Here is a 13,167-nt window from a genome sequence, read left to right on the forward strand (position 1 = left end):
TTTTACCCTCGGTAGAACCATTAATTCATAAAAACAAAGCGTTTTTCGAAAACGGACTAGTAGCTACAGTCGCCATCGTCACAACTCTTTACCCAGGTGAACACAACCATGACTTTCAGCAGTGCTCTTTTGCTTGCTTTATTTCATGGTTCCCAACAAGTTGAGTATATTCTGAACTAAAAACTGTTCCCTTGCTTTCAAAATACAAGTTTATTCAGCTTTCGTTATCTAAAGCCCCACATCCATAATATTTCAAAAGACATATTCGAATCAATAGAGAATTGATATAAAAGCACAACAATACAAACAATCATTGAAAATAAGCAATGATGGACTCAAGACTTTCCTATGCTATCCTGAGAAATGCCTGTTGCAGAGTTACAGACCGATTTCTCCATCTTGAAAAGAGTCATATAGAAGACAAGGAAAACTAGTATACGGAATATAATTCTGTGTACTGAACAAAACACTCAACGGAGTGTCTAACTGCTTTCTTGCAGAATATCTTTGAAATATCAACCCAAAGACTGAATCTCAACGACAGACTACAAGACTAGACTATCAACTGCTAATAAATACGCAAAACTGCTCTGAAACAATTATCGATAGAAATAAACAAACTTGTGAAACAACTAGTTGACTAAAGTACCAACACTCAACCACAGCTTGAATTCCTTTGTCTTTGCTCTCTTCTCGACAACGCTAATCTCAAATTTCCATACAAGACCAGAAGTGAAATAACAACAAGTCTTGCATAAAGTATATAAACTCCAAAGAGATAATAAAATTTATACATACTAAAAGAAACTACAGTCTACAAGGAACTCCGAGCTCAGGAATCGATGGATCGTTATATAAGAAACATTTGCAGAGCTTAAAAAGAAACGTAGATAATAGAAATTCACTTGTCCAACTAAAACGAACGAAGAATTTGCTTTAGAAATTAAAGTCGGAAAAGTTTCACTAGCAAACTTGAATCAGGTCCACAGCCTTGACAATACTCACTGAAACTTCCTTTCCATCCAACAATCAAACCATTGTGTTCATTTCTAATTGGATTGTTATGAAAAGGATCGCTTTGTATTCTCTCCTTTCACTGGAGATATATTATTTTAAGTGACTAGTGAGTTTTATGAAAGAAAATATTCCACTTGGAGATATGTAAAAAGTTTCTGGAACAATAAATGTGCTAGATACAATCAATCTCACATCTCAGTAATTTTGTGAAACGAGAAGAACAGTGTCGTAACAAAGTTCCTCGCAACTCCCTAGCGACACTGTAGCCTTCTAACAGAGTTGAGTTTGATCAATATTGTCTCTGCAAGGTAAATTTCAGAATACTTGTGACCCTATTTTGATAACAAATCAAGAACGGTTTTGCTACAACCAGTTTTTGACTCGTTCTCGATCTGAGAACCTTTCTTTGTTGGTCACTCAAAATTTAGGAAAAGTCCTTAGAGGTGCAAATGGTCATTTTCTAATTTCAATGACATTAACTCTGTTTGGCTTGCGTTGTGAGAACTAGAACCTTTCCTTCTATGCAAATTACGCTCAAGGAACAATCTTTGTTCGATTACGAGTTATAAAGAAGAATAAATCGTATATTCAACTCTAGAATTGGAAAGTATACAGAGGACAGGACAATAGTAAAAAACTGACCAAAGGTTGGGAATACTTTTGTCTATACACAAATTCGTACATAAACTACCTACGATAAGTAGGATCGAACCTCAAACGATTCAAGGCTATTGGTTCGTTCTCCACGTAAAGAACTTGTTGAGAGTTTTCAATAGTATAACAACAGTAAGAGTGGTGATGCTTTTGGTTCTCCTTGCACATATATTTCAAGATTCACCTTTCTTTTTTACTTTGCCAAGAGAGATGAAAGATTCTTATTTTTCCATTGTTTCTACGTTTATATTCTTTTCTTTTCACTAGGAGACGAAATTGATCCAATATATTTAAAAGAACAAGACCTTTACCAGTTTGGATAACAACCAAAATATCATTTAAGATTTTGACTCTGCAAAAGAATCAGATAACTTGTGTTATCTTATTCTGCTGAATATTGCTTGCGAGTTGACGACATTTTTATTCTCTGTAGAGCAACTTGGATAAAAAGGCGTTTCTCTTCTTTTTCAAGTTTGACTTGTCCCTAGTAGAAATGAACATACCTTCTATTGATAGACCCGTTTTTTATACGAAACGTTGGGTTGTTTTTGATTCTCGTTACCAATATCCAAAAGGAAGCCTCTACTAGTGTACCCATCAGGTTATACTTCGCAAGAGTCTTCTTCCAAGTGCCTAACGCAAGGAACTTTTGTATAGTGACTCACTTATTCAACGAGCTGATGGTTGAGAATGGAAGAAGAATAGGACTCAACTGGACAAATCGTTCTTTGAATATGCAGAGCTTTTAAAAGTTTTACCTTTTTTTATATTGGAAGAGATAATAGCCCTCTTGGAGTTATATCGTTCCTAAAGCATCTTTGTACAATTTATAGTTTGCTTTCTTGTATATCTTTAAAAGTTGTGGTTTTTACAAAGTTTATCGTACAAGAGGATGCAGTGAAAACCTTTAAACCTAAACAGTCATGTTTACCTTCAAAAACACCTCAAGTGTATAGTCGACTATTGAGGAGAAATAATTCAGCTATGATTCAAATGCTATGCAATGACAAGATACGAGAAGAAAGTCGCTAGAATAGACTCAATTCGACTGAATTGAATTTTTCTTGAAAATATCTTTTCTCCTCTTAACAGAATCCACAGTATCAAATGCCACTATTTTCAGAGGAGAAAGAAACAGGAGTTATTGACTCTTACAGAAATTGAGTATTGATGATACACTTGTGTGAGTCAATGTTGTTTCTGAGATTTGATAACACCACGCGATATTTTGGATCCTTCTTTGCACATTTGTTTTGGTTTGTCTATTGCTATCATCAACTTTTGTAGCTTTAGTGATAAGCTGCTACTTGTCATGATATCGTAAGAAAGGAATTTGATGATTGCTGAAAATAAAGCAGTGCTGTGCTTGTGGGTTTCTGCATTTCTACTAAATAATAATATTTCAACTGGAGCTTTTGAATAGACCGTACAAGAGAATGACTTGGTTCATACACTAGTTCCGTGTTTCGAAATGAAGCAAAAGTGACGTAAAAACTATTCCATAAAATACAGAAAATCTAGAGAGAGACGTCTATGGAACAAAATCTTCATGAACAATCTATATTGCTCGGAACTCTCATGACTACTCTCGAAAATTCTGAAAGAAACTTTCTTATCTATGTGAGAATGGGCCATGTTCAATAGCTTTATACTCTCAAAGAGCATAAAAAACTTGTGAAATAAACATTGGCTTCCTTCCAATCCTCCTTGTACCCTATGAGAGTTACCATTATATTAGCATACGAGAATAAGAATATCGATAGTTGAAAAAGCCATATTGATCGTTCTTCCATAGTTCTAGTCATCTCAGTCCAAGCCATAAAGGGTATGACATAGTCATCAGTTGATAAAGAGAAGAAGTTGGATTGGTATCCTTTACTATTTTCCTTGTTGTTGTTGTGACCGACAAACAAACAGTCAATCGTTCATTTATTTATATTTGTACTCCGAAATAAACAAAAGATTGTTTAATTTCACTTTGACGATGGCGAGTTTGGATGAAAAGTGGAAAGCTTTGGTCAAGTTTAAGTCTGTTGTGGTAGATCGTGAAAGAGATGTTGTTCAAGTGACAAAAGAACTGTATGATCTTCATAGCAACAGAGAACAACTCAGGGGTGTAACAAGTAGTTGCAACTATCGCTTGACGATACCATTCGCTCCGCACATGTTCGGTTCTGGCAAGACTACGTTTTGTCATAACTATTTGGAGTTGGTGCAAAGGTTTGGTGAAAATTTTCTGTCGACTTTTGCTTCGGACCCTTTGAGGAGAACCTTTTTGGAGAAGCTGAAAAGGGCTTCGTTGCTCTTTGTGGATTTGAGGGAGTTGAAGCCCACAGAACCGAAAGAACGCAACCTAAAGTGGACAGTCTACTATCGAATGATAGAAGCGTGTTGCACTTCTGTTGGACAAGAACCAGAGGATGAAGAAGTAGTATTTAAAGAATGCCGTACACGTCCCTATAAGTTAGTTAGAAAACTTCGTTCCATCTTAAACATTCCTTCCGATCAATATCTTCTTATAGCTTTTGATGAAGTTGGTGTATTTGATACAAAGGCAACTTTTTTTGAACTGGAGAAGAATGACAAAGGTGTGGTTCGACCTTACAATGACTTTTTCGGCATCATTAGTCAATTGTGCGAAGAACCCGACTTGTTTTTTATAGTTGTTGGGAAAAGCAAGGGTTTAAGTATTAAGAATGATGTGGCTTTTGGGCTATCGAGAGTTATACTACATTTTATCCCTTTATCACCTTTGGACGCTTCCAGTATCGTTGAATTCCTTGAAAAGAGTCTTCTAAAGACACCTACTCAAGTTCCAGTTTGTAATGTCTTATGTAGTTCTTCATTTTCAGTAAATGAATTGGCAGATTCGTTATTGGAATGTACAGGTGGTGTTCCTGGTTTACTTGTTCGAGCAATCAGTTACCTTTTGCTGTATAAATCATCCAACAACAATTTCTTATTATCTAAGGAAACCTTCTTGATCATAATGAATAGCTTTCTAGTAACAAATTATTGTGTTGCGACATTCTTACCTCGTCTGATAAGTCTCAGTGAGCAGCGTAAGCGCTTGTTAAGAATGCTTACGTTATTATCTTTGTATCGTATTCGATTTGATTTTGATAAAAACTGTGCAAGTAAGCTCAAATTCTGATGTGTTTTTGTTTGATCTAGTTACAGATATGTGTCTCTATCGTCGATTGGTTATAGAACCAGACCGCAACGAACGCTATGAAGTGTTGACTCCCAAGTTACTGATTGAATATATTGACCAAGGCTTAAAGGATGATCGTTTAGAATGGTTACTTTTACAAACCCTCAAGTCTCAATCTGTCGAATTCTTTTATGAGTCGAAATGTCGAATTTTGGAAGGTCTTATTGCTACACTGTTTTATTTACACTTTTCTCGGCATCCTACAAACAGCTCAATGTTTTCTACTCTTGGTCAATTGTCTCGTGTTTGGAATGAAATGAATTTACAATTTTCTTCCGAATCTGCTGCTTATTATATGAAATCTATACATTATACCAGAGCTGTATTAGGAACAGAGAGAATGACATTTGGAAGCAATGATGAATGGGAAAGGATAGTGAAAGAAATGTTAGAATTTGAAAAGATATATATTCCATTTCATTCAACTTTTCATAGTCCAGATATATTATTCAAGTTGCATGGAAGAACGAATGAGAAGAACTTGATGATTGTGGGTATTGCTTGTAAAGGCCGATGGAGTCGTAATGGTATTCGATGGAATGAAATTTTGGAAGAAGCTCACAAGTTTTTGAAACCAGTTCATGATCAAGTATTGACTAGTCATCCTACATGGCATTGTATGTTGATTATTATGAGTACTCAGTTAGCAACCAACGTATCTGAGGACTTGAATCATTCTAGTCGTTGTTATTCATCTGGCGATAGTGTTGGAGAATTCTTGATTCCTCACAACTGTGAATTGGTTATTCTTTCTGAAGCTGATGTAGAAAACTTTATTGGCAAAGACATTTTATCAAATTTAAGGAACGCTTTCAAGGCTGTGGATAATCCACATTCGAGAAATATTGGCATTTCAACACTACAAAAAATAGTTTTATTGCTTTCCAAAAATATTTAGGAATATCTTGTTTTAATATCTGAGAAATTTTCTAAAACAAACAATTTTCAAAAGTTGTTATAAATCAGGGGCTGTTTTATAAGACACTGTCAAAAACTATATCAAACTTGAGCAAATTTATTCTTCTTACCATAGTTGCATGGTTTGGATGACATAAACGAGGCTGAATTCAAGCTTTAAAGCTACGACTATTTTTCCATTGAAAACGATGAAATAGATTGGACTTTGGATATCCTTCAAAACTTGACAACTTATTGCCACATATAATCGTGCTTGTCTTGAATCTTCTTTTACTTGTCGTCAGAGAGAATACTGTGTTACTTTTTTTCCAACCAGAAGGGCTTATTGAAGGGATCCGCATAATTCCAAGTTTGTTACTCTTAAACGACATATACATTTCAACTTGTTGTTCTCAGGTTCTCATCATTAAATGAAGATGATACTATGTATCTATTAAGAAAAATTGAGAAATTCACATCGTATTAACCTTACTCCATTTTAGGAAAAATATTTTCTGCGTACTGAAGGATCTACTAGTAAAGCACTAGACGATTTTTCGAATATTTTTGTATAACCCATACAAAAAATTAGCAACAAACTTTTGCATTCATTGATATTATAGCATATGAACTTTTTCTGAAAAAGAATCACATTTCCAAAGTTTCAAAACCTGTATATACTACAGAAGAAGTTTTGAAGCAAGCTTTCTAGGCTGCCTTGGCGCTATTGACACTTTAAAACAACATTTTGGAGAAAGAAATTGCTTTCAATTTTAAAATGGAGTTTTGTGATCTTCAACGATGAATATCAGAGATCTTTTATTCGAATCGCACCTCAGAATCTGAATATCCAATAGACCAAGTTCACAGCTTGCTTAGCATTTGAAAAAACAACAAGATGTGAAGCGTCAAGCAATAATGAACTGGAGAAATTTGCTATGAAATCGTTTGCATCAATATTGGCTGTTTTACTTCTTTTTCAGGAGAGTTTCTAACAAAATGCATTCGGCAGCGTCAATTTGACACAGCAAACCACTACACTATCCCCTGCTCCCTCAAAAGCCCCTACAGAGAATGGAACGGTAGTTTTACAAAATATGGGAATATTTTCTGCAAGTAGCTTTCAATGTCCTAGAAGGAACCTCTCTTATATTTATGTAAAGAAGGCATCAGACCATTCGATCATGTATTCATCTTCATAGGATATGCCATTTATCAACTTGCTGATACAACATTTTTGTTTTGCAGCAGAATATTATGGAACAACTCATACCAGCTTGTGCCTAATTACATCGCTCTTACTTCTGGAAGCAACTGGTGGAGTCACAAAGATTCAACAAAACAAGTCTTTGACCATATTTGTATTGCAGATAAACTGGAAGAAAAAGGTCTTGGTTGGAAGAACTATGCACAATCTATTCCGTATGCTTGCTACAAAGGCAGTTCTTCATACCCTCAAAATAGTAGCTTTGTTTGGCTTCAAGAGCATGTGCCGTTCTTATTTTATCCTCAAATTTTCCAAGATCCATTAAGAGCTGCAAATAATCCCCCTTTAGAAGAGCTAGAACAAGACTTGTAATGTTCCAGAATACGTTTTCATTTCCCCTGATATCTGTCACGATATGCAAGGAGGCTCCGATGTATGTCCAGCAGTAACTGAATATCCCAACACTCCTAAGAAACTAGCATATTGCTATAATACCAGAAATACTTCTAAGAACTGTGTCAATATCAATAATTTATGGAACAGAGGAGATGAATTTTTTCGAGAGTGGTGGATTCTCAAAATTGTAAACTCTCCTAGTTGGACAGGGAACTCGGTGATAGTTGTCACTCGGGATGAAGCCAATTATAATGAAGAAATAAATGTCTTTACTGAAGGAGGAACAGATACAGCCTACATTTATTCCAGAAATTTTTCTTTTGCTGATTATTCGTTCCTCATTATGATGGCTATTATGGAGGTGGAAAGGTTCTACTGATTGTAATATCCAGAGAAAATCCATATCCATATTGTGACTTGTGGAAAATATAATCATTACAACTTGCTAAAGACTATTGAGGCCTCTTATGACTTAGATTATCTGAGATATACCAGTAACGATGGTCAAGGTCTTGCACGAGTTCTTTGGCAATAGTGAGTTAAAGATAGCATTTGTTGTTGTTTCTTCGAGTATGTTTGTTGATTTGTATTGTTGTAAACTTTTGGGAGAGTTTGTCTTTGGACTTTCTATTTCACGACAGATTTTTTGTTTCATACTTTTGCATATGGAAAGCCAAGCGTCCACAAGAATAAAAAGGTGATCCTGGAGAGCTGAATTTATTTTCAATATTCAAGCTTTAGTAAAATTGTTATTTCTTAAAATTTTTAAAAGAGATATGCTAAACTAAGGTCTTCAGATTATTTAGAGGCATAAATCAGTGGCGAATTTAGAGCCTACGAAGATTATAAAAAGTAATGTTCAAAGATTGGGAGATGAATGTAAATTCAAAACAAGGAGCAACAAGATTGCGACCAAAGTTTTGTATGAGTGGTCTGCTGGGAGTAGAAATTGAACTTGTCCTATAGGGAGTTAAAACCCACAGACCCAAAAGAACGAAACCTTGTATCAGGTCATCTTTCGAGACTGTAGAACTTATAATGGAATTGAAGTAGCAAGCTGCTTTTAACCATTCCTTATTCTGTCCATACTCTCTTCCTTGATAATTGAGGGAAACCCGCTTGAAAGTAAGTTGATAAAGTATTATCGTTTCGAATAACTTTTCTTCCTCTTTTCTGATAGGACTACCAACGATTAACTTGGAGACAAGGCTTGTACAGCTGAATACTCCAGTTGTCCTCGTTTTCGTAAACTTATTCTGCTCAAGAAGCTGCCCAAGTCCTCCGCCTGTTGAAAAGCATACGAAAAGTTTGAATATTAGCTGAGGATTTGATACTACCAGGAATATTCCACGAATCAGAAGAATGTGGGCAAATCTTTCCAGAAGTTTAGGTTTGTATTCAAAACAGACAAGGAGAAAGAACTCGACGAGATCCTGTTATCATAAATGAAGTTGAAACGCATCTGTCGAGAAAGAACTTGCAAGGAAACAAGCAACATCGATCTAGTTTAGGGTTCTTGAAAATATCAGGCAAGAATCCGATGCTGTGCCAATAAGTAGTAAGCCAATCCCTTAGATAATACGGATAAGTATTGACATATTTGTCGACCCCAAGGCCGTCCTTCAACTTTTATACCACTCTAGAATGACCTCTGGGTTGTGACACGATGTAAGGTTTATGTTGTCAAGAGTACCAGCTTTGTTAATTCTAAAGATTCTCTTCTTGTGGAGATGTCTGACTCAAGATCTGAAGCACGAATTAGAGCCTTTCGAAGTATATGACAATTCTAACTACTCTAATCTCACTATTCAAATATATTTTAAGACATGAGTAGGATAAAAAAGAACTAAAATGGAGAATAGGACCATATGTGACAGTGATAGTAAACAATAAGTAAGACAGACATAAACGAAATGTCTCCTGGTCTATAGGAATGTCACAAGAAACTTTATCTAAAATCTCGCTTTCTCTTTTTCTAGTTCTCATTGACAGCAATCTACGTTTCAAAAAATCTCAAACCGTTTCAGGTTTCTTATGTTCTCGAAGAAATTGAGTAAGTTGAATTATTACCTCAGATACAACAGCTTCATAATTTAATTCTTGATTCTTGTTATCATTCAGCAAAATATGAATATCTGCCTGTAAATAGAAAGGTAGTCTTGCTCTCCGAATATCTTCCAGTTTCTCCAATGAGTGGAATCCTTGTAATAGCTCATTCTCCTCTCGCTGGAGCCTTCTGAAAATGATAGGAACGGCAGCGTCTAAAAACACCACAATACCATTCTGAAAAATTTCAGAATAAGACTATAAAGATCCAGACCACTTACGTGAAGAACAGCCCAATTGCTGTTCTTAAGAACAACTCCTCCTTCAGTGGCAACTACACAGCATACGTAAGATTGAACTTGATTCAAAACGTCGCTTTCTATTTCTCTAAGCTTTTCTTCTCCATATTCTTTGAGAATCTCTGATATTTCTTTCTTTGAAGCCCTCTCTATTATCTGAACGGTGTCCAAAAATGAATAGCCCAACTTTCTAGCTAAGAGTTCACCAATCGTGCTCTTTCCACTTCCCATCATACCGACAATGTATATAGGAGTCTTTCTTAAAAGTCTTCTAAGCTCAAAAGCTGCTTCTGCAGAGCTTGATTCACTACAACAACTGCACACACAGTCTCTTCGATATGGCGACAATAACTTTGGAAACTTCCCAACTCTCTTCTTACCATAGCACCTTGCAGATAATGTAGTTGATACAAAAGGAACGGAAATAAAACAGGGTACCAAACGCGCTTTATTTTTTTGCATTAAGATGAAATACTACTCATTACTTCCCACAGTTTGTGATCTTCATCCAATGGAAAATTTTGTTTATCCTTTTGGAGAGATAAATATTCTGAGAACATTTGTGCAATATTCTCTTCCAAATTCGTATGACTAGACCAACCCAGTAGTTGCTCTGCTTTGCGTGGATCAGCTATAAAATGTCTGTTGCGAAATGGAAATCGTGAGAAGGAATTAGAAGCGAGTCCCGCGTCGTAATAAAACGTTTGCAAAGGTTTGCAACACACCTGAGAGCACAACTCGGCTAAAGCTCGAACAGTAATGAATTTTCCACTAGTTGCATTGAATATTTCTTGAAAAGCGTCAGATTTATCTATAGAAAGAATTATCATCTGCACAAGGTCATCCACGTGGCTAAGTGAAACTAGTTGGTCCCCAGGATAGGGTATGGGCACTTTGGAGGGTTATTGATGTTTCACTCTTTGAAGAATAACTTACCTTTTAGTCCTCTAATTATGCGGTCAAAGAAGTAGTCTGTGTAGCTGGTTTTGGCACTTTTTAACCCGATCAAATAAATAGGTCTGAAGCAAGTGACTGCGAAAGAGGTCTGTGAAAGAAGGAATCGTTCTGTTTGAGATATAGCAGCGTCTGAATTTACAGGATCATTCTCAAAGTGCGGAGTCATCTCGCTTGCTTTGTATATTCCAGCACTGCTAACGAAAAGATAGTGTCGGACTCCTATTTGACTTGCCAGTTCTACCAAGGGCTTCGTGGTTTCAACGTCCTTTGAAAAACTGTGTATAGTTGAGTAAATAGTGGGAAACAGTGGTTTGAAACCTACTTGTCTATTATCCAGTCACATTTTCTCACTTTACCTTCCAAACTCTCAGTTGCAGATTGACCGAATATAGTATTTATTCCGAGAGTCTTCAACTCTGAATAGTGAGAAAACGGTTGAGAACTTCTAAGTTGTGCCTCTGACCCCTCATTCCACAATGTTACTTGTACTTGCTTCTGTTGCAGCAGTGCATGAGCTAAATAATAACCCACAAAAGCGTGACCGCCTGACTTTGTGTTTAGTATAATACCGGAGCAAGAAAGTAGAAAGAAATGAGCTTTTCGCGAATCTCGTTTAACAGCATAGGAAAAGTTCTTTTTTGACTGATGACGACATACTGGGTTGGGAATAAAATAGTGAGTCTTCCTGATGATTATGGAGCTGTGACTGGGAAGCTTTGCGACGTTGAAACACAAAGATGTGTTCATTCTCTAATGACCAGTCAGACACAAAGAGTTCAATGCAAATCTCCCGGCAGCGATCGCTTCTGTCAACATTTTGGAAAACTCGTCATTTCTATCTAGCAACATTTCTTCCATCAATTTTGAGTGAACTCACTAATAAACTATGTCATGCACCTCATATCGTACAAGGTCGGAAGCATGTGAAGACAATGAACAAGAAAACAAATCAATATTCCTTCATAATTTTCACAAAGGTATTTTCTAAATAAGAATTGTAAAGTTGTTGGTTGTTGCTAAGACTTTTGGCAAGGCTTTGAGTAATAAATTCCTGTTAAAAATCTGATTTTTTGCAGTAAGCCTTTCCTTGAGATGGAGAATGTATATGTATGGTCCTTTATTTGTGTTGGTTTTATTTCCACGCAATGCTTAAAAATTCTAGTATTGTGATAGTAGAACACGTCCTTATAATAGAGAATTTTACAACTTGATCAATAGTTGATTCTTGCAATTCGCCACCTTAAATGGTAATGTCGTTCGTACCTCCAACAATAACTCTTTCAGTTTCGAAAAATGTTTCTCGTTATTCCCTAACAAGGATCCCAAGAGCTGTCGGTCATTCCAATTCTAAGCGTCGCTTAGTTATGGTTTCAGGACCTCCTCTTCCAGAAAGGGTATGTTGTTGCCGTTAATGCAGCGTCGGATCTCAACTGAACTTTCAGAAATTGGGGTTCAGTTTTGGCAGTTTTTCAGCACCAATTGAACTCCAAGTGTTTCTTGACTACTGTGTAAGTGTTTTTATGAATTTATTTGCCATTACTTTCCTAATCTTTCTCGACTGTAGTGTCCTTTTTCTAGGATAGCATATTTAAAGTTGGTTGACTCAATTATTCCTGCCTTTAACAATCAGGTTCTGTTTGTATTTCAGAATCAAATTCAACCGTGGCATCCACAGTCTGCGTTGATGCATGAAGCTTCTTTAGCTGTTGGGTTGATTGCAAAGGAAAAATTCTTCGATTATTCTCGTTTGCTATTCGAGCATCAGGATGAATTCTTTGACCAAAATTGTTATGATAAGAGTAGGTGAGTACTGTCTGTTGAATGAAAGTGAGCAGGTCAGACAAAAAGTTTTTCATATCCATTTTAGAAGGGAATTGTATGGAGATCTAGCAAACTTAGCAAGCGTAAGAAATGTTATTTGTCTATTCCATTCCTCAGTTGTTGCATGTAATGCTGCTTTTATTGTGACTTAGAAAATACATATTCCTGAGGATAAGATGCTGAATCTATTACATATACGCGGAACTGGAAATGATGGCAATCAAGTACAATCGGTTTGTTATTTCTCATTAGCATATGTACCCTTGCTGACTTGTTAAAGTTAATGAAATTCGCTATCAAGTATTCGCGTAAGCTTGGAGTTCATATTTCACCGACATATTTTGTGAATGGTATTGAAGACACTGCTGCTGGAAGTGCTTGGAACAAGGAGGAGTGGTTAGAAAGGCTCCGGCCACTTTTGCAACAAGGTCACACCAAGTAGCTTAAAGAGTTGAAGAGAGTTGTTGAAGCTGCATACAGTTTATTTCTGTGATAATTCTCCGGGTACATTTGGAATATTTAGTTTAAGTATACTTTAGCAAGTTGGTGTTGATCATGTCTAGCCCTGTTGCATTTAGATATCTGTTTCAGTTTCTTGATAATGGCTCAGTCGAAACTTAATTAGCTCAAAGCACGAGTCGACTATGATAAAAGCCCTT

At 36.2% G+C, this 13,167-nt stretch overlaps 5 protein-coding genes across 5 annotated transcripts; 3 read left to right on the top strand and 2 right to left on the bottom strand.

Moving 5' to 3' along the window:
* The first annotated feature begins 3,560 nt into the window (after positions 1-3,560).
* On the top strand, positions 3,561-5,862 carry Gasu_30810 (archaeal ATPase). Its single transcript, XM_005705900.1, has 2 exons — positions 3,561-4,808; positions 4,852-5,862. Exons 1-2 carry the CDS (start codon positions 3,656-3,658, stop codon positions 5,781-5,783), a joined length of 2,085 nt encoding a protein of 694 aa, XP_005705957.1. The 5' UTR covers positions 3,561-3,655; the 3' UTR covers positions 5,784-5,862.
* A 1,518-nt stretch (positions 5,863-7,380) lies between these two features.
* On the top strand, positions 7,381-9,309 carry Gasu_30820 (acid phosphatase). The gene is made up of 3 exons (XM_005705901.1): positions 7,381-7,746; positions 8,495-8,510; positions 8,566-9,309. The coding sequence occupies exons 1-3, from the start codon at positions 7,405-7,407 to the stop codon at positions 8,706-8,708; spliced, it is 501 nt and encodes a 166-aa protein (XP_005705958.1). The 5' UTR covers positions 7,381-7,404; the 3' UTR covers positions 8,709-9,309.
* Positions 9,310-9,317: 8 nt separating this feature from the next.
* Gasu_30830 (shikimate kinase) lies at positions 9,318-10,130 on the bottom strand. The gene is made up of 2 exons (XM_005705902.1): positions 9,713-10,130; positions 9,318-9,668 (listed from the first exon to the last, which is right to left on the bottom strand). Exons 1-2 carry the CDS (start codon positions 9,962-9,964, stop codon positions 9,399-9,401), a joined length of 522 nt encoding a protein of 173 aa, XP_005705959.1. The 5' UTR covers positions 9,965-10,130; the 3' UTR covers positions 9,318-9,398.
* A 25-nt stretch (positions 10,131-10,155) lies between these two features.
* On the bottom strand, positions 10,156-11,540 carry Gasu_30840 (mRNA binding / poly(U) binding protein). Its single transcript, XM_005705903.1, has 3 exons — positions 11,010-11,540; positions 10,667-10,962; positions 10,156-10,622 (listed from the first exon to the last, which is right to left on the bottom strand). The coding sequence occupies exons 1-3, from the start codon at positions 11,432-11,434 to the stop codon at positions 10,192-10,194; spliced, it is 1,152 nt and encodes a 383-aa protein (XP_005705960.1). The 5' UTR covers positions 11,435-11,540; the 3' UTR covers positions 10,156-10,191.
* A 270-nt stretch (positions 11,541-11,810) lies between these two features.
* Positions 11,811-13,091, top strand: Gasu_30850 (thioredoxin-like protein). Its single transcript, XM_005705904.1, has 6 exons — positions 11,811-12,081; positions 12,130-12,195; positions 12,252-12,490; positions 12,555-12,591; positions 12,661-12,741; positions 12,789-13,091. The coding sequence occupies exons 1-6, from the start codon at positions 11,932-11,934 to the stop codon at positions 12,948-12,950; spliced, it is 735 nt and encodes a 244-aa protein (XP_005705961.1). The 5' UTR covers positions 11,811-11,931; the 3' UTR covers positions 12,951-13,091.
* The last annotated feature ends 76 nt before the right edge of the window (positions 13,092-13,167 follow it).

Source organism: Galdieria sulphuraria (genome assembly GCF_000341285.1).
Source record: "Galdieria sulphuraria unplaced genomic scaffold scaf_24, whole genome shotgun sequence".
NCBI lineage: Eukaryota > Rhodophyta > Bangiophyceae > Galdieriales > Galdieriaceae > Galdieria > Galdieria sulphuraria.

Excerpts from the sequence above, each read along its gene's own strand:
- Gasu_30810 (XM_005705900.1), top strand. The coding sequence starts at position 3,656 with ATGGCGAGTTTGGATGAAAAGTGGAAAGCTTTGGTCAAGTTTAAGTCT. Across the intron at positions 4,809-4,851 it reads TTTTGATAAAAACTGTGCAA|ATATGTGTCTCTATCGTCGA; the intron begins GTAAGCTCAAAT and ends ATCTAGTTACAG.
- Gasu_30820 (XM_005705901.1), top strand. The coding sequence starts at position 7,405 with ATGCAAGGAGGCTCCGATGTATGTCCAGCAGTAACTGAATATCCCAAC.
- Gasu_30830 (XM_005705902.1), bottom strand. The coding sequence starts at position 9,964 with ATGATGGGAAGTGGAAAGAGCACGATTGGTGAACTCTTAGCTAGAAAG. Across the intron at positions 9,669-9,712 it reads GCAATTGGGCTGTTCTTCAC|AATGGTATTGTGGTGTTTTT; the intron begins GTAAGTGGTCTG and ends GAAATTTTTCAG.
- Gasu_30840 (XM_005705903.1), bottom strand. The coding sequence starts at position 11,434 with ATGAACACATCTTTGTGTTTCAACGTCGCAAAGCTTCCCAGTCACAGC. Across the intron at positions 10,963-11,009 it reads TGTGACTGGATAATAGACAA|TTTTTCAAAGGACGTTGAAA; the intron begins GTAGGTTTCAAA and ends AACTATACACAG. Across the intron at positions 10,623-10,666 it reads CATAATTAGAGGACTAAAAG|TGCCCATACCCTATCCTGGG; the intron begins GTAAGTTATTCT and ends AACCCTCCAAAG.
- Gasu_30850 (XM_005705904.1), top strand. The coding sequence starts at position 11,932 with ATGGTAATGTCGTTCGTACCTCCAACAATAACTCTTTCAGTTTCGAAA. Across the intron at positions 12,196-12,251 it reads AAGTGTTTCTTGACTACTGT|TGTCCTTTTTCTAGGATAGC; the intron begins GTAAGTGTTTTT and ends TCTCGACTGTAG. Across the intron at positions 12,742-12,788 it reads ATGGCAATCAAGTACAATCG|TTAATGAAATTCGCTATCAA; the intron begins GTTTGTTATTTC and ends GACTTGTTAAAG.